This window comes from Pseudorasbora parva, chromosome 24 (assembly GCF_024679245.1).
Source record: "Pseudorasbora parva isolate DD20220531a chromosome 24, ASM2467924v1, whole genome shotgun sequence".
NCBI classification, from domain to species: domain Eukaryota; kingdom Metazoa; phylum Chordata; class Actinopteri; order Cypriniformes; family Gobionidae; genus Pseudorasbora; species Pseudorasbora parva.
The window spans coordinates 23,470,363-23,486,433 of record NC_090195.1 but is presented as its reverse complement, the minus strand read 5'-3'; the positions used below and the strand labels follow the sequence as shown (position 1 = coordinate 23,486,433).

General features: G+C 42.1%; 1 protein-coding gene across 1 annotated transcript in view; it reads left to right on the top strand.

Moving 5' to 3' along the window:
* gli3 (GLI family zinc finger 3) overlaps window positions 1–16,071 on the top strand; it is a 258,364-nt gene that overhangs the window by 49,893 nt on the left and 192,400 nt on the right. The window contains 1 exon segment of the mRNA XM_067434871.1: window positions 12,509–12,682. Coding sequence (XP_067290972.1) covers window positions 12,550–12,682 — 133 coding nt within the window. The 5' untranslated portion in view covers window positions 12,509–12,549.

Sequence of the window (16,071 nt, the reverse complement as noted above, 5' to 3'; positions counted from 1 at the left end):
CAGATGATTAGGTTAATAGCTCATTTAGAGAACCTTTTCAGAGTTTTGAGTCCTTTTGAGACAGGACTTTGGGGTTTTCATGAGCTATATGCCAAAACCATCAGTATTAAAACAATAAAAGACCTGAAATATTTCAGTTGGAGTGCAATGAATCTAAAATATATGAAAGTTTAATTTTTATCATTACATTTTGGAAAATAATGAACTCTATCACAATATGCAAATGTTTTGAGAAGGACATGTACAGCCTAGATTTCATTATATAATCAGCCACCATGGAAGAAAATCCAAAAGAAAACCAAACTGGCGGGAGGAAGAAGCGATCGTAGAATGTTATAAAAGGCAAGTTCAGTCTAGCAGCACTGACAAAGATGATGCCTGCTCTGTACAAATGATATGTTTGATTATCATTTATCAAACATTTCAAAACATTCTTCCTCTTCTAAAAAAATTGTGTGCGCATCTGTCTCCGCAGTGCCATCACAAGCCCCTACTGGCAACTCCTAACCCCTTGAGAGACCTCTGAAAAGGTCTTAAATAACTGCGAGAGTTAGCGGTTGTAATAAAGTTTGTAGATATGGGAAGGAAGGAGGCGGGAACTAGCAAACATTCAACAACTTTAATTCAAAATAAATAAACAAAACAAAAGTAATGCGGGCAGCCCCTCACGGACAACTGCCCGCACACACATAACAAACCATGAACAAAACTCAACGTCCAGGCCTGGTCCTCTATCACTGTCTTTGCTCCTCTTTTCATACTCCCGTCACTCCTCCGTGAGACGAGAACGGTGTGTTGCACAGCTGGCGCTCATTATCACTCACCATTAGCCCGTTCTCACAGTCCCTCGCCCTCACTGCTTGCCACAGCAGTATTCTTAGCTTTAAGAAATTTTATGTCTTGCTTTTATGCTTAAGTTTGAAAGTAGGGGTACATTTCATGAATTCTGAGCACTTAAGATAAAAATGGCACTTTTAGGGTGCTTTCACACTTAGTTCGATTGCCTGGTCCGAACCCGAGTTCGATTGCTCTTCCTGCCCCCGCTGGACTGTATTCATATTAAAGGGATAGTTCACTTTGAAATTAAATTTTGATATGTTTTAGCTTTTCTCATGGGCATCCGAGATGTAGGAGTATTTGTTTGCCCAGTAGTTTCAATTTTGATCATTTTAGGTCAAACCGTTCTTGGCTGTGCCTCACATAATGCGGGTCTATGGTCACCATCTCAAAGAGCATACACAGAGAAGTCCAAATTAAACAATCCCTCATCGTAAGTACACACTGGTGGCCTAAGACACGAAACGAGCGGTTTGTGTGAGAAAACGAACAGTATTTATATAGTTTTTACCTCTTGTACACCACTACGTCCGACTGATCCGAGGGCACGCTTGCGTGTTTCCTGTTGTGACATTCACGCGTTCTGGCTTTAGTCTGCGCAAGCGCGGAAAGCGCCGGAAGTAGATCTCTTGCGTGTGTACGTCTCTCATTGTTTACACAAAACAGAGATTATAGGTGAAACAGCTTATAGAAATGGTACTAATTTGCACTTATCCTGGATGTTTAAAGGGTTACTTCACCGCTTTTTCATATTAAACTATGTTATTCCCTTAACTAAAAGGAGTTGATACATACCTCTCTCATCTCAGTGCGTGCACTTAATCTCTCTGACGCGCGGTGATGATCTGATAGCATTTAGCTTAGCCCACTAAGCCCAGTTCATTCACTATGGTACCAAACAGAGATCAAGTTAGAAGTACCAAACACCTCCATCTTTTCCCTATTTAAATACAGTTACACAAATAGTTGAACGATCAAGTATGGTGACAAAATAAAACGTGGTACTTCTCTAATCGGATTAAAAAGGAGAACTATAATGTATGGCGGATTAGCACTTCTGAGAGTACTTCGGCTCGGCGCAGTAAAAAAGTCCCGGCCGAAACATCTTTCCTCACACCTCCCCCTCACTCTCTCATTTCTGTCAATAGGGAGATGTGAGGGAAGACGTTTCGGCCGGGACTTTTTACTGCGCCGAGCCGAAGTACTCTCAGAAGTGCTATTATATATCCTGCATTCGAGATGTAGGAGTATTTGTTTCCCCAGTAGTTTCAATTATATGCTAAAACATATCAAAATTTAATTTCAAAGTTAACTATCCCTTTAAATTACTTGGGAACGAACCGGGGTTCATTGCATCATCAAAGCAGCAGCTGTTTACCCGGTTGCTTAGTAATGACAGGGAGCGTGAAGGCGGCGAAATGTATAGAGTTGCTCCTGTCACTTTTATGTTTGTTTTTGAACCAATGGTTTTGTTACCAAAGCTTCAGTACATATTGGCACTTGGGTCTGTCTGCCGTGAATGCACTGCAAATGCTCTAAAGAATGCCGAAGACCAGCAGAAATTAGATCTACTTATGCAAACAATACATTTCTATAATGAAGCATGGCTTTGACTTGAAATTAACGTTCAAATGCACTGTAAACGGCGAGCGCGCATTGCTCGTCACTCCAAGCGGAGGCGTGCATTAATTATCCTTAACTCTGACATGCTCATCTTCCAAAAATTTTGCCAACGATCTATAAGGTAATAATGTCATGCACATAATGTGAGCGCAGCTGACTATGGCAGCTGGTTTAGTCCAAAAATGATCAGCACTTTTGCAGTTGGTTCTGTTCGAGGTTGGATCATGTTCTTACCACATATGAACCGCTCCAGAGTTAATTTGAAAGCGTACCGAGATCACCTCTTCAAGGAGTTTGGTCTGCTTTTGGTGCGCACCTGAGTGCAAATGCTGCTTTCACACCTGACCAAACGAACTGCACCAAAGAGGAACCAAACTCTAGTACAATTCAGCCGAACTAAATGAGGCAGGTGTGAAAGCTCTATTAGAAGCTTGATTTAAAAAACCGGGCCCTGGTCTAGTCCTCGTTTCACTAATTGTGCTCACCTGATCCTCGTGTGCTCTGGTCCCTTTATATTGTGCTACCTTTCCTCATGTCCTTGCTGGTTTGTTGCTTTTATGTGTGTTTTTGTGATGTTTGCAATCATCTAGCTCCCTGTCAGTCAGTGCTAGATCTAGTGTCCCTTGTCTGAGAATTTCCTTTTTGATTTATTCTTATTTTTCTTTGTTCCTGCATTTTTACCCTTGCCTCATTCTAGTCTTTATTTTGTGATGTAGTTCTCCTTAACCTTATGTTTAATTTTCTTGGTTTTGATACCTTGTTTTTTTTTCAGTTTTCAACTTTTTATTTTTAGTTCAGTCATTTTTAGAGATTTTTTTTCCCTCTTTTGCTAGCTCCATGTTATTATTTTTGTTTTGTTTAGTCAGTTGTTAGTTTGTCTGTTATTTCTTGTTGTCATGTCTAGAGTCTTGTCTTGTGTTGGTTCCTTCCCTGAGTTTCCCTGGCCACTGTCTACTACTGCCTGACAGCCAACACTAGAGCTGATTCTGAGAGAGAACATCCAGCCTCCATTTCAGAAATCCTGACAATAATATTCTAAAAATGTTATGTTTAAATATTTAAGAAATATCACAAAGCATAAAAAAGAAAAAAAATTATAGAATGTTATCCTAACTTTCAAAAGAACAATAAAGAATCTGTTAGTCATAACCGAGACATTCTATTGCATAGAATGCCAAGTTTATGCTTCCTCAGAGCTGACTGCTTTACTCTCGCTTGTGACATGACATGTCCACACTAATAAATTTTTCTTTGAAACCACATCTTTTCCTCTCCGTTTTTGTCTTCCATCCACACTGAGATGGTGTTTTAAGTCAAAGAAAGCGTAGCTTTTTTGAAAATGCTCTCCAAAGCGTATACGTTTTAAAACACCATCTTTGGATTGTACTAGACTGCATTTACTGTTCTGTGGCAAAACACGAGTGGAGTTGCGTTTAAGACCTAACATAATAATGGTTGACCAAATGTTACCTGGACGCACACATCAGTGAATGGTGAGATGTTTTGCTAACTAAAATGATCTTGGCAGAAGGATTGTGTGATTACGTTTTGATGTCTGTATCATCTCAGTGAGCTTTTATGAGGTTTCATGCGTGTGCTGTAAGTTGAATTTTAGTAAGTTGAAAAAGAATGAAGAACAAGGAATTTGGGAAGACCTATGGAATTAGATGGCACAGGCCAAGTCAATGGGATTATGAGTGAAAAGGTCTCTGTCTTAATTGGTGCAGATGACTGGCCGCCCGCCCCATAGAGCACACAAAAGATACATCTGCTATGCTTGAGTGGACACAAGCTTGTCATATTTGCTTGTCCACAGGATTGTGTATGTCCCGTAACATGTGGATATCTCTCCACGTTCCCTTCTGTTTAACCATTACTTTTTCAGTCCATGTCAACAGTTTACCTCGTCATTTTCAGTCTTTTCCACTTTTTATTCGGATTTGAGGAAAATGAACTGAGAAGGCTTGCCTGAGCAAAGGGCAAGCTCTCTCTCTCTCTCTCTCTCTCTCTCTCTCTCTCTCTCTCTCTCTCTCTCTCTCTCTCTCTCTCTCTCTCTCTCTCTCTCTCTCTCTCTCTCTCTCTCTCTCTCTCTCTCTCTCTGGCATGACAGTAATTCAATTACTGACATGACAATTGTTGCAATGTATTGCCTAACATTAACATACATGTACATATACATGCATAGAGAATCGAATGTCATGAATTAATGCTTAGTTAATGATGACTACTGTATTATAATGTCAACAGAATTCATGTGCGATGTGCTGAGCCTATGTGCAGTTTTGGGTTCTGACCAAAACAGGCAACTATGAAGAAGACATGAACATGCTTAACTCAGAGATCATGATTAATAAAAAACTTTAGTTAATCACATTAATTGATATAACTAGGGAGGTCCCGATCAGGTTTTTTTGCCCTCGAGTCCGAGTCCGAGTCATTTGATTTTGAGTATCTGCCGATACCGAGTCCCGATCCGATACTTCTATAATACATAAAAAAAGAATAAAGAAGAGTGAAAAAAACGAACTAGGATTTTCCTTATTTTTTATTTTATTCACCTTATTTTAACATTTTACAACTCTGTTAACAAAGAGAGCAGTTCTGTGAGGTAGCTTGAACAATCAAGTAATAAATAACATAAATTCTTCACTTCTGGATTTTAGTGCAACAGTAAATATTAAAAAAGTCCGGGACCGGAGTTGCGCATAGCAGGAAGTACAATGGCGATATCAAAAGCCCACCCATACTCTCACAGATGCAGAACAATTAATTATATTGGTGTGAAATAAACAGTTATGGAAATTAAATTAAATTAAATAATTTGCTCCCAAAAATACTGAAAAAAGTCTGTTAGTGCCTCAGTGACAACTTCACTCAGAGAAGACGTCGATCTCAGCTGTCAATCATGACATCACACAGCCGTTTTTATAGCATCAAATAACTAACTAAAACTAAACTTATTTAAAAAACAAACACTTGAAATGAAATCATCGTGATGATAACTGCCTACAGTGACATATACTAACTTTGGGGGAAACATATTTGAAGTGTAATTTGTTTGAATTGTAATTAACAATGCATTTCAGGTTTTTATAGGTCTAACATTAGTTTTTAGGTAGAATAATTGAATAAAGTAGGCTAATCAAATGTAAAATTGCTGCATATTTTACTGTTTAAATTAAAGACTAATCCTTACAAAAGCTATTCAATCAAGAGCAGTGAGTGATTCCTTATCTTTTGTTTGACATTAAACAGACAGCATTAAAGGCTACTGCCCCTTTAAGACCTGATGGAAGGCTCTGCGTCGTCTTTCTAGACTGTATAAAGTTAAGGCATATTCAGACTATGTCTGCTTGGATACTCATCAAGATGGACGTGTGAGTTGGTCCGTTTAAGCGCAAGACTTGAAAGAGAACTCAATGTTTGCGCGCTGTGAGACGAGTGCGCGCTTTCGGATGATGCACAGAGACAGATCAGCAAATTCTCATTCGCGTCTTCTGGCGAATATACCCGGGGGATGACTGTGAAAATGACCGCTCATATTTGAACATACGGCAGCACTCGCATGAATTGAATAACGTTTACACAGATAGACCGTTTTCCCCACGTTTTTCTTTTATTAGCACTGTTGTAATGTATCACTGAGGAGCCAGCACGTGTATCCATCTACAGAAACATACATAAAGCATTATTTTCAAGTAACAACCCATATTATTGATGCGTCATCAGATGTGAGATGAACCGCGGTGCAATGTGCACCTTTCACACAGCACCCTGCTCACCTCACCCCAGAATATACATATATATCCGAGTCCTGATCGGGATGTAACGTCCGATCGAGTCTGAAATCACGTGATCGGGACCGATTTCCGATCACGTGATCGGATCGGGACATCCCTAGATATAACGTTACTGGTCTAGCCTGTGCATGCATAAGGTAACGTTGATTTTTTTATATTCCTTTAATAATTCACAAGTTCACACTTACATTACACAACTAGAGTAAAGCAAATTAATTAGGTTAATTGTCTGAATGTGCTCATCCCAATAAATATAATAAAATATAATTTAAACTAGTCTTACATGTATAAATTAGATCAGCAGATTTTTTGTTAACACTGAAAACATCATGATCATGTGTAATAAAACATAATGTATGACGATTTACTCACCTTAGTTAATGTTTTAATTAAGGTGTTGTTCATCCATGAAGTCATGAATGAGACTTTGAATTCCTGTTAGTTCCTGATGATTCATGAGATATTAATGCATGTAGTAATGCATAAGTCATACATGAATTAATACATGAATTCATGATAATTCATGTACCCTTACCGTAAAGTGTTACCAATGTATCTTGCTGCTAGTAGGATACAATCTCTTTTTTCACCTAATACATGTTGAAGTTGTGTTTTATTGTTTAATTTTATGAAGTCCGGGCAAAGTATTTCGAATTTTGGATGGAATGTGTTTCTGATTTGCTCATAGTTAGGGCAACTGGTGAGGAAGTGTGTCTCTTTCTCCACTTCTTCAGTGGTACAGTATGGGCATAGGCGGCTCTCTCTGGGCAGCCAGTCTGTCTGTATCTGCCCGTCTCGATGCTCAGGGTGGGATTGCTCAGTCTGTACCTCGTCATTCTTATTCTGAACTTACTGTCTTTGACTTTGCTCAGGTATTCTGCTGTTTTGTAGTCTCTTTTTAGGGCCAAATAACATTCCAGTTTACTTTGTTTTTGTGTTGTTTCAGTACAATAGGTCAGGTAATTTTCTTTTTGTGCTTTTATAATTTGGTTTGGCCGGATTGTGTGGATGAGGGTGTCAGTGTCGTGAGGCTGGCTGTTGTTAGTCATGTTAGTTTGTTTTTGGAGGCTAGTAGCAAGTTCTGAACATGCTGTGACATATACAAGTCATCCCCTTTGTTTTTTTAAAGAGCTTTATACAATACAGATTGTTTCAAATTAGCTTCACAATAGTAAAAAAAAATCAAATTCTGCTATAAAGAAGCTCTAACAAGCCAATAGTGTCATTATTCTGCCTTAAGTTGAAAATAATAATAAGTAGAGGCAGTTCAAGCGGCCCGGGCGGCATGGCCTTCATGGTCTCAATGTGCCCCTTGCCCCCCCAAAAATTTTCTTGGGGGAATCTATGGGCCCGTGGGCTGAAGTGGGTCTGTGGGCCGAAGCTGGAGCGGGCTCTTGGCAGACTGGAACGGGCTCATGGGCTGGAGCCTGGACATGGCTGGAGTCAGAGCGAGCTCATGGGCTGGAGCCTGGACATGGGCTGGAGCCGGAGGGGGCTCATGGGCTGGAGCCTGTATGTGGGCTGAAGCCTGGACTTGGGATAGAGCCAGAGTGGGCTCAAGGGCTGGAGCATGGACATGGCCTGGTGTGGGACGGTGGGGCTCCTCGTCCACCATTCCCACAGTCAAAGAGGAACCACTCAAAAACAAAATAAAATCAATAAACTGTCAAATGGAAGAAGGGTGATCTATTGAGGGCATGAGTATCATGAAGTAAGGATCCAAACCCAAACAAAAACACCTCTTCATGTAAACCTCATCCCAAGGCAAACCTTCAATAAAATATAAAAAATCCTCAATGTAGTTTTCCAGGGGACGATTCCACTGGCGTAAGAAAGGCCGGCCAACTGCTGGGTTCATTTGGGCGGTCTGTTATTATGTAACAAACGTCCACTGGAGGCAAGGTTTTGAGGAACCCAAAATGCAGTTTTATTTAACAAACTCAAAATCCAAACATAAACAAAAGGCTTGGCTTGACACGAATCATGACATGAATCTAAACGTAGACTGTAATCTTAAACTCAAACACTCACCACCAAGCAGGTAAGACTATGGCAAACATGAGGGCTTAAAAACACAAGGGCTAATGACAAGAAAGGGGACACCTGTGAACAATGATCAACTCATTAACCAATGACACGGCAGCCGCAGCACCTGGGGTAAGCACCTTCCCTGCCCCTCCCCATTATGGTGGACGGCAGCAGGCTCCGGCCCACGGCGAATGCCGGCAACTCCTCCACTTCCTCTAGGACGGCCGCCACCCCACCTCGACCCAGGGGCACGGCAGCAAGCTCTCCGTCCCACCAGTCTTCGCTCGCTCCAGCGCCATCGCCTCGGGCAGCCACTCTTTCCTCACCCGCGCTGCCCGAACTCCTGAGCACAGCGATCCCCATCAGCCGCGAGGGGTCTTCGACAGCATTTCCCTCCTTCCTCCTGGGTTTTGGCTGCTGGGATAAAACCCTAGCTGTGGCAGGATTTCTGAGAGCGGTCCCTCCCACTGGCCTCTCGCCCAGTGCTCTTGGGAAAATCTCGGTGCATGGAAGTGCCTTCCGAATATGTCTACATGGGTCCTGCATACTATAGAAATAGGGTACAGACTGCAGTTTAATCACCCCCCGCCGAAATTCAACGGGGTGACGTGGACTGCAGTGGTACCAGAGCGGGTTCAGGTAATGGAACAAGAAGTAAAATTCTTGCTGGCAAAGGAACCCTTAGAGATGGTTCCGGCGTTGGAGAGGGAGGCTGGGTTCTACAGCTGGTACTTTATAGTTGCCAAAAAGGATGGAGGGCTACAGCCAATTTTAGATCTGAGGTATCTGAATCGGTCTCTAAGGTGATTCAGATTCAAGATGCTGACTGTTCCCACCATCGTGAGTCAGATCCAGTCCAAGGACTGGTTCGTCACAATAGATCTAAAGGACGCTTATTTCCATATCTTCATTCTTCCATGTCAAAGGAAGTTCCTGAGGTTCGCTGTCGGGGGTGAAGCGTACTAATATCAAGTATTTCTGGTCAGCCTAGCTCTTTCCCCTCACACATTCACCAAGTGCATGGATAGAGCTCTGGCTTTGTTGAGACTTCAGGGTGCTGAAGTCTGCTAACATCGATGACTGGCTAATTCGCAGATGCCTTTGTGCTCTAGTCATATGGAAGAGGGTTTGATTTCTGTCCCAGGGGCCAGCACTGGGAGCATCCTGTAAAAACTGTTTCAACAGATGCCTCCCTCACATGTTGGGGCGCGGTCATGGAAGTCCACTTTGCTAGCGGTCCTTGGGAGGACCATCATTCATTTCTCTTGGCACATAAATTGTCTGGATATGATAGCGGTCTACAAAGCTCTGAGGAGTTTTTTTTCCAGAATTTTGTGGTCATCATGTTCTGGTTCGCATGGACAATACAGTGGTCGTGTCATACCTGAATCGCCGGGGGGGTCGAGATTGCGCCCTCTGTGCAGACTGGCGCATATCATTCTCCTGTGGTCACAAGAGATATTGTTATCCCTCAGGGCAATATACATCCCGGGGATACAGAATCAGGGGGCAGACATCCTGTCGAGGCAGGGGCTGAGGCCTGGGAAGTGGTGGCTCCACCCCAAGGTGGTGGAGTCAATATGCGAAAGGTTCGGCCCAGTGGAAGTGGTTCTGTTTGCGTCTTGAGAGACATCCCACTGTGCACTGTGGTTTTCCCTTACGCAATCAGCCCCTCTGGGGTTGGATGCCATGGTGCGGCTGTGTCTGTACGCATTTCCCCTGATCGCTCCCAGGAGTCCTGGGAGTCTGGCAGTGAGAAATCAGTCTTCTCCTGGTGGCTCTTCGAGTATCGTTCACAGACATCATAGTGCAACTCATTGTGCTAGAGTTCTTCCAAGAGTACCAAGTTTCTCTGCAGGGCTTATCCCATCCACACTCAAGGTGTACGTGGCTGCTATTGGAGCTTTCCACGCTCCTGTGAGTGATGGGCCCTTGGGTAGGCACCACTTGGTTGTACGTTTCCTCCGTGGGGCTCGGAGGATGAGGCCTGTAGCTCGTACCAGAGTTCCTACATGGGATCTGGTCTGGCGGTGGTGATCTGACCCTTAAAGTGGCATTTCTCCTGACAATCACTTCTCTGAGGAGAGTAGGGGATCTCCAGGCCTTGGCGGTTATGCCAACTTGTCTGAAGTTTTCCCCTGGGGGAGTTAAAGCCATTTTACACCCTAGGCCTGGCTATGTGCCAAGTGTGGTCTGGTCCTTGGTTCTTCAAGCGATTCATCCCCTGCCTCATGTGATGGCGAAAGAAGGGAGACTTTTCCTTTTGTGGCCAGTCAGGGCCCTGAGGATATATTTGGAAAGGTCAGCATAGTGGAGGAAATCAGACCAGCTGTTAGTGTGGGCCCAAGAAAGGGTTGCCTGCATCTACCCCTAAAATTATTAACTGGATTGTTCAGGCTGCTATAGCCATGGCATATCAGATGGACAATCTGCCTTCAGTGAGGGCCCATTCCACCAGGGGCATGGCCTCCTCGGTGGCCCCCCTCTCTGGAGTCCTGACGCAGGACATCTCCGAAGTGGCTGGATGGGCCACTCAGCACATATTTATTAGGTTTTACAGTTTACACCTTCCTGTGACACCCGGCGCCAGGTTGCTTCAGTCCTAATTGTGGCTGGTTCCAGCTTCAGGTACGGTCTACACCCTCGGTGTGGTCTAGTGGGTACTCGTTCCCCAAATTCATTGTTCCGACACAGTGCGAAGTTTCCTCGATATAGGTCTCACCACCCCCATCCTACCCTGTCATATACACACCATAAATTGCGTATCATATGCACACGAAAAACTGTGTAGTATATGCACGCCAAAACTAATTTTGCCATATACATTCCACGAGATTGCACACTTGTACTATTGTTACGCATTCACATGTGATTGTGTTGGATGTTGTGCATGTTGTGTGCATGTTTTGTGGAAAAAGAAAAGGAGCCATAGTTTGAGAAATTGCATGCAACTGTAAGTGTCCTCAAATAAGCAAGAAGAGGTGACCATGGCAAGGAACCCAAACTCAATTAGGTGACAGAATGGAGAAAAAAACAGACTCAGTCTGTTCGGGGGACCAGTTCTCCTATGGCCAAACAAACTGGTGTAATTGTGATTTCTGGCTGATTCACTATTCAGATTGTGGATTGATATTTTGATGGGTTAAACATATTTTATCCTTCTCCTTGAAAATTGTATACATCACATGGACATTTGGTGGGAGAGAGTTGAAGCTCGCCAAAGGGGTCTGTGCAGAGGACCTATGTGGTTATCGTGGTCTTTGTTGAGGTTATGTGCAAAGGGCTTTCTAGTCATCGAGGTCTTTGCAGGGGATCTGTCCCTAGGGCTAGTTGTCGTGGTCTCCTCTGAGAACACAACACACACACACACACACACACACACACACACACACACACACACACACACACACACACACACACACAGGTTGAGTTTCCATGTTTTATAGGGACTTCCCATAGAGATAATGATTTTTATTATTCGCTAACTCTAACTCTTACCCTAAACACAACCCTTACAGAAAACATTTTCCATTTTTCCATTACAAAAAATATAATAAATAATATTCCCCATGAGGAAAACAGAAAGCCATGTTTGTATTTTAAAATTTAGAAAATGTTCTACTCTCTGCAACAGATTGCTGAGTTCCAGCACAACCTTTATCTCCCATTAACAGCAAAAAAAGTTGAAACCCAACTCTTGATAATGGCATGGTGGTTGTTTTTGTTGCTGTTGTTGTTGTTGTTGTTTTGCAAACCAGGATTGTTAACAGATGTTTGGCCTGAAAGTGAACAAACGCAAAGTGGTTGAGGGAAAAATGCCTAATCAAACAGAGTTAACCGTGTATGGCGTAATTATATCAATTTCATTAAGATGGATAGACAAACTATCACAGACAGATCATTTTCACTAATTATACCTAAATTGTCAACACCTAATTGATAATCAATTGTTGTTGTGCAGTTTTATTTCATATTCTATACTGCACTATTTATATAATTATATTTTAACTTGAACTTTTTAACCACCGTGGAAAAATGTTATTTGTGTTTTTTCTTTCTGCATTAAGTTGGAAATTTGTACATTTTTAGTCTATGGACTAATTAATTGATTGTTGTTAATTGTGTGTTATTTGTTAATGAGGTTTATTAATTTTTTTATTTTAATTTTTATATCAGACCACTGACCTCTGACTTTTTTTTTCTCACTTGTTACCCTGCAGGTATCCTGTCTGGATGAGGTACTGAGGAATGCACAGTTGTCATGGAAACCCAGTCTCAGACCAGTTCTGCAGCAGAGAAGAAGAAGAGAGTGGAGACCATCGTAGCCACCAAGAGTGCGTCCACCCGTGCAGACATCAGTGAGAAGGCCGTGGCCTCAAGCACTACCTCCAATGGTATAGCTTCAATACTTCAACTTCAACCTTCTTTTCTAATTACTTGTCAAGCTCAGTCTTCTATTCTCCATTCATTGTGCCTTCTTGGATTGTTTAAAGGTGAAATCTATAATTTTTTAGATTATAATTTTTTTTAGAATTTAAGATTGAAGAATGATCTTTACTGGTGCTGTTTTATTTTACAAATAAAGAGATATATATAGCCTGGATGCCAGCTGAACTTAGCCCCGCCCACAACATTTTTAGGTCAGGCGGTTCGGTCTGGACTCGATCCATAGAGGAGTAATTATTCCGGAACAGAAACTGTTCGGACCAAAGAAATCATCAGGGCGGGCTTTAGACGATGACGGACAGATGATAAACAGTAACGTAATCATGCACGTCATCAAAGGGGCTTGGATTATATTTGTTTGAATCCTAAACAGAGAGCTTGTTTGTATATACATTCACCTTCACTATTTCTCTCAAAAATTATGATCATGTTGGGTAAGTACTCTGTGTATCATTAATTTATTTTATTCTTTTACAACACTGGCAAAGATTGTTTATTCCAGTGCGCGTGCAGACAGGGTTTCCCTTTTTTTACCACAGAACCCGCCCACTACTAGCCCAAAACAATAGTTTCTCCGGGGGTGTTCTCCGAAAAAAAAAAAAAAAGGTGTTTGGGGGTTAAATGTGTGTTATTTTGGCAAGGTTGCCTGCTAAAATTCGCACTCATGGGTCTATATATCACATAATAGTCACTTCAATCCGCGGACATAGAAAACAACCCACAGAAAAAAACATGGACTTGGCAACACAGTGCAGTTGAGCTCTGTTGACATTTTACAACTAACATAATGCATCGCTTTGTTGCTCTGATTGTTTGTAGGTCTATCCAATATAGGTCTTTCCAGGTTCTGTTGAAACATGCCCCATAATCACAACCCAATGGAACAGTTTCAGACTTATATTCTGACTAGAATTGAGTATTACCACGTCAGGCTAGGATATATATATTAGGGGTGTAACGATATGCGTATTCGTATTGAACCGTTCGGTACGAGGCTTTCGGTTCGGTACGCGGTACGCATTATGTACCGAACGGTTCTTGGACTAATTAATTAGATTTGGAAAATAAAAAAGTGTGTGAAATATAATAATATGCGTTCAACAAGGTAGCCCAATAACCAAAACGACATAACAGGCAATGCCCCTGACACCGGCGAAGTGAAAGAAAAAAAAAAACACCAAATATGTTTTAGGCTGCTCAGTCAGGTGCTCGCTTACTCGGTAGGCTACGCGCTGAATGCTCGTGGCAAAATGGCAATTGCGTTTAACAAACCAGAAATAGAAGATCCTCCAATAACCAACAGGTCTGGTGTTTGGGTGAACTTTGGATTCTTGGTAAGCTATGATGGTGTTGGCAAGATTGATGGATTAAAAAACAACGGTATTTGATGGTACAGCAGCGGGAATAATTCATGTCATGTCAATCAAAGCCGACAACAAGACGATCTTGTTGTCTTTACGCCGACAACAAGACGATAAAAATGAGAAACAGCCACAAACTATCCCACAAACTATCCCCGCAGCATTTAGACAGACATTTCCAACTTATTCAAATGGCAAAAGACATCACCGCGGCGACGGATGACAGCTTTCAAACTGCACGCGGGTGCTGTCCGTCAGTCTGTTCCAGGAGCGTTGCGTCTGCAGCAGTGCACGGATCGTTTTCGTACAGAGTCTATTTTTTGCTGCGCTGCGCTGCTGCAATAAAGTGATGGAACATTGTTCGCATTAAAATAAACATGTACTGACGCGAAAATCTAGTAATTTCACCACAGATGCATCTCATTTAAAATATACTCTTGTTTCAAAGTCAACACATGGCTTTTTTTTTCTCAAGTAAAGCAACAAAACGACACCTTACCTGGCATTTAGGTTAAAAAAAAATGTGCCATAATGGAGAGCACTCGTACTTTCTTGGAGGTGAAAAGCAAAGTTCTTTTTGACCTGCAGGATTTCTTTTAAAAGGGTGTAAAAACGAAAGTAAAGACTAGAGTCGGCTGTTTTTGAATAGACTATTGTAAGTTTCTAATTTAAAATGTTTGTGATTTAAGGCTAGAAAATATGTTTAAATGTTTTGTCACTTGTGTGAGCTAAATCTTAAGTATATAAATATGAATAAATTAATTTAATAAAATGTTGTTTAAATGTAGTAGGCTCCGTAACCTGACTTCTATTAAAGAGTAAACAAAGAAAATTGGAATTCTGACGAGGCATGTTCAGTAAAAACTTTTGGATTTTAAATAAAAATAATGAATAAATGCTGTGTTTGTGATATGCAACAGCGGATCAGTTCCGGACTGCAAACGCAGCATATGTAAAGCACTACAGGGTGTGGGGCTCCTGCAACGCACACGCAATGCAACACGCACAGCACACGCTAATGTAAAGAGCTAATGTCTTATTCCTGTAACTACATAGAAGATGGGTAAAATCATACAACAACAAAAAAATCATACTTTGTTAGTTTTAATAAAATAATAATAAAAAAAGGTAATTTCTGCCAATTTTTTCTTTTTGCTGTATCTAAAACATACCGAACCGTACCGAACCGAACCGTGACACCAGTGTATCGTATCGAACCGAACCGAACCGTGAATTTTGTGAACCGTTACACCCCTAATATATATATATATATATATATATATATATATATATATATATATATATATATATATATATATATATATATATATAGGTCTACCTGTGCGGCCCCGAAGCGGCTCCAAATCAGCTGGACCACCTGGGGATGGAGTCTCCATTCTTCCGGGAGCACTGGCTGTTGTGAGAGCTCATCGGCCACACGATTGAGCAGGCCCGGAATGTGAGTGGCACGAAGCGACCTCAGATGCTTCTGACTCCATAGCAGGAGGTGGCGGGCGAGTTGTGACATGTGATGGGAGCGTAGACCACCTTGTTTGTTGATGTATGCAACGGCTGCAGTGCTGTCCGTACAGACCAGAACGTGCTGGCTCTGAAGCGGCGTCTTGAAGCGGCCCAGGGCAAGACAAACTGCTAACAACTCCAGGCAATTGATGTGCCATTGCAGTTGAGGTCCGTCCACAGACCCAAAACTGCAAGCCCGTTGTACGTGGCACCCCAGCTGGTGGATGAAGCATCTGTGGAGACAATCGCATGCCTGGATACCTGTTCTAGGGTCACCCCCGCACGTAGAAATACAGGGTCCAACCACGGGCTGAAGGTTTGGCGGCACCTTGGTGTAACTGAGACACGGAGGGACCCACTGTGCCATGCCCACCTCAGGACTCGGTCATGTAGCCAGCATTGAAGCAGTCTCATATGGAGTAATCCGAGCGGCGTGACCACGGCTACAGATGCCA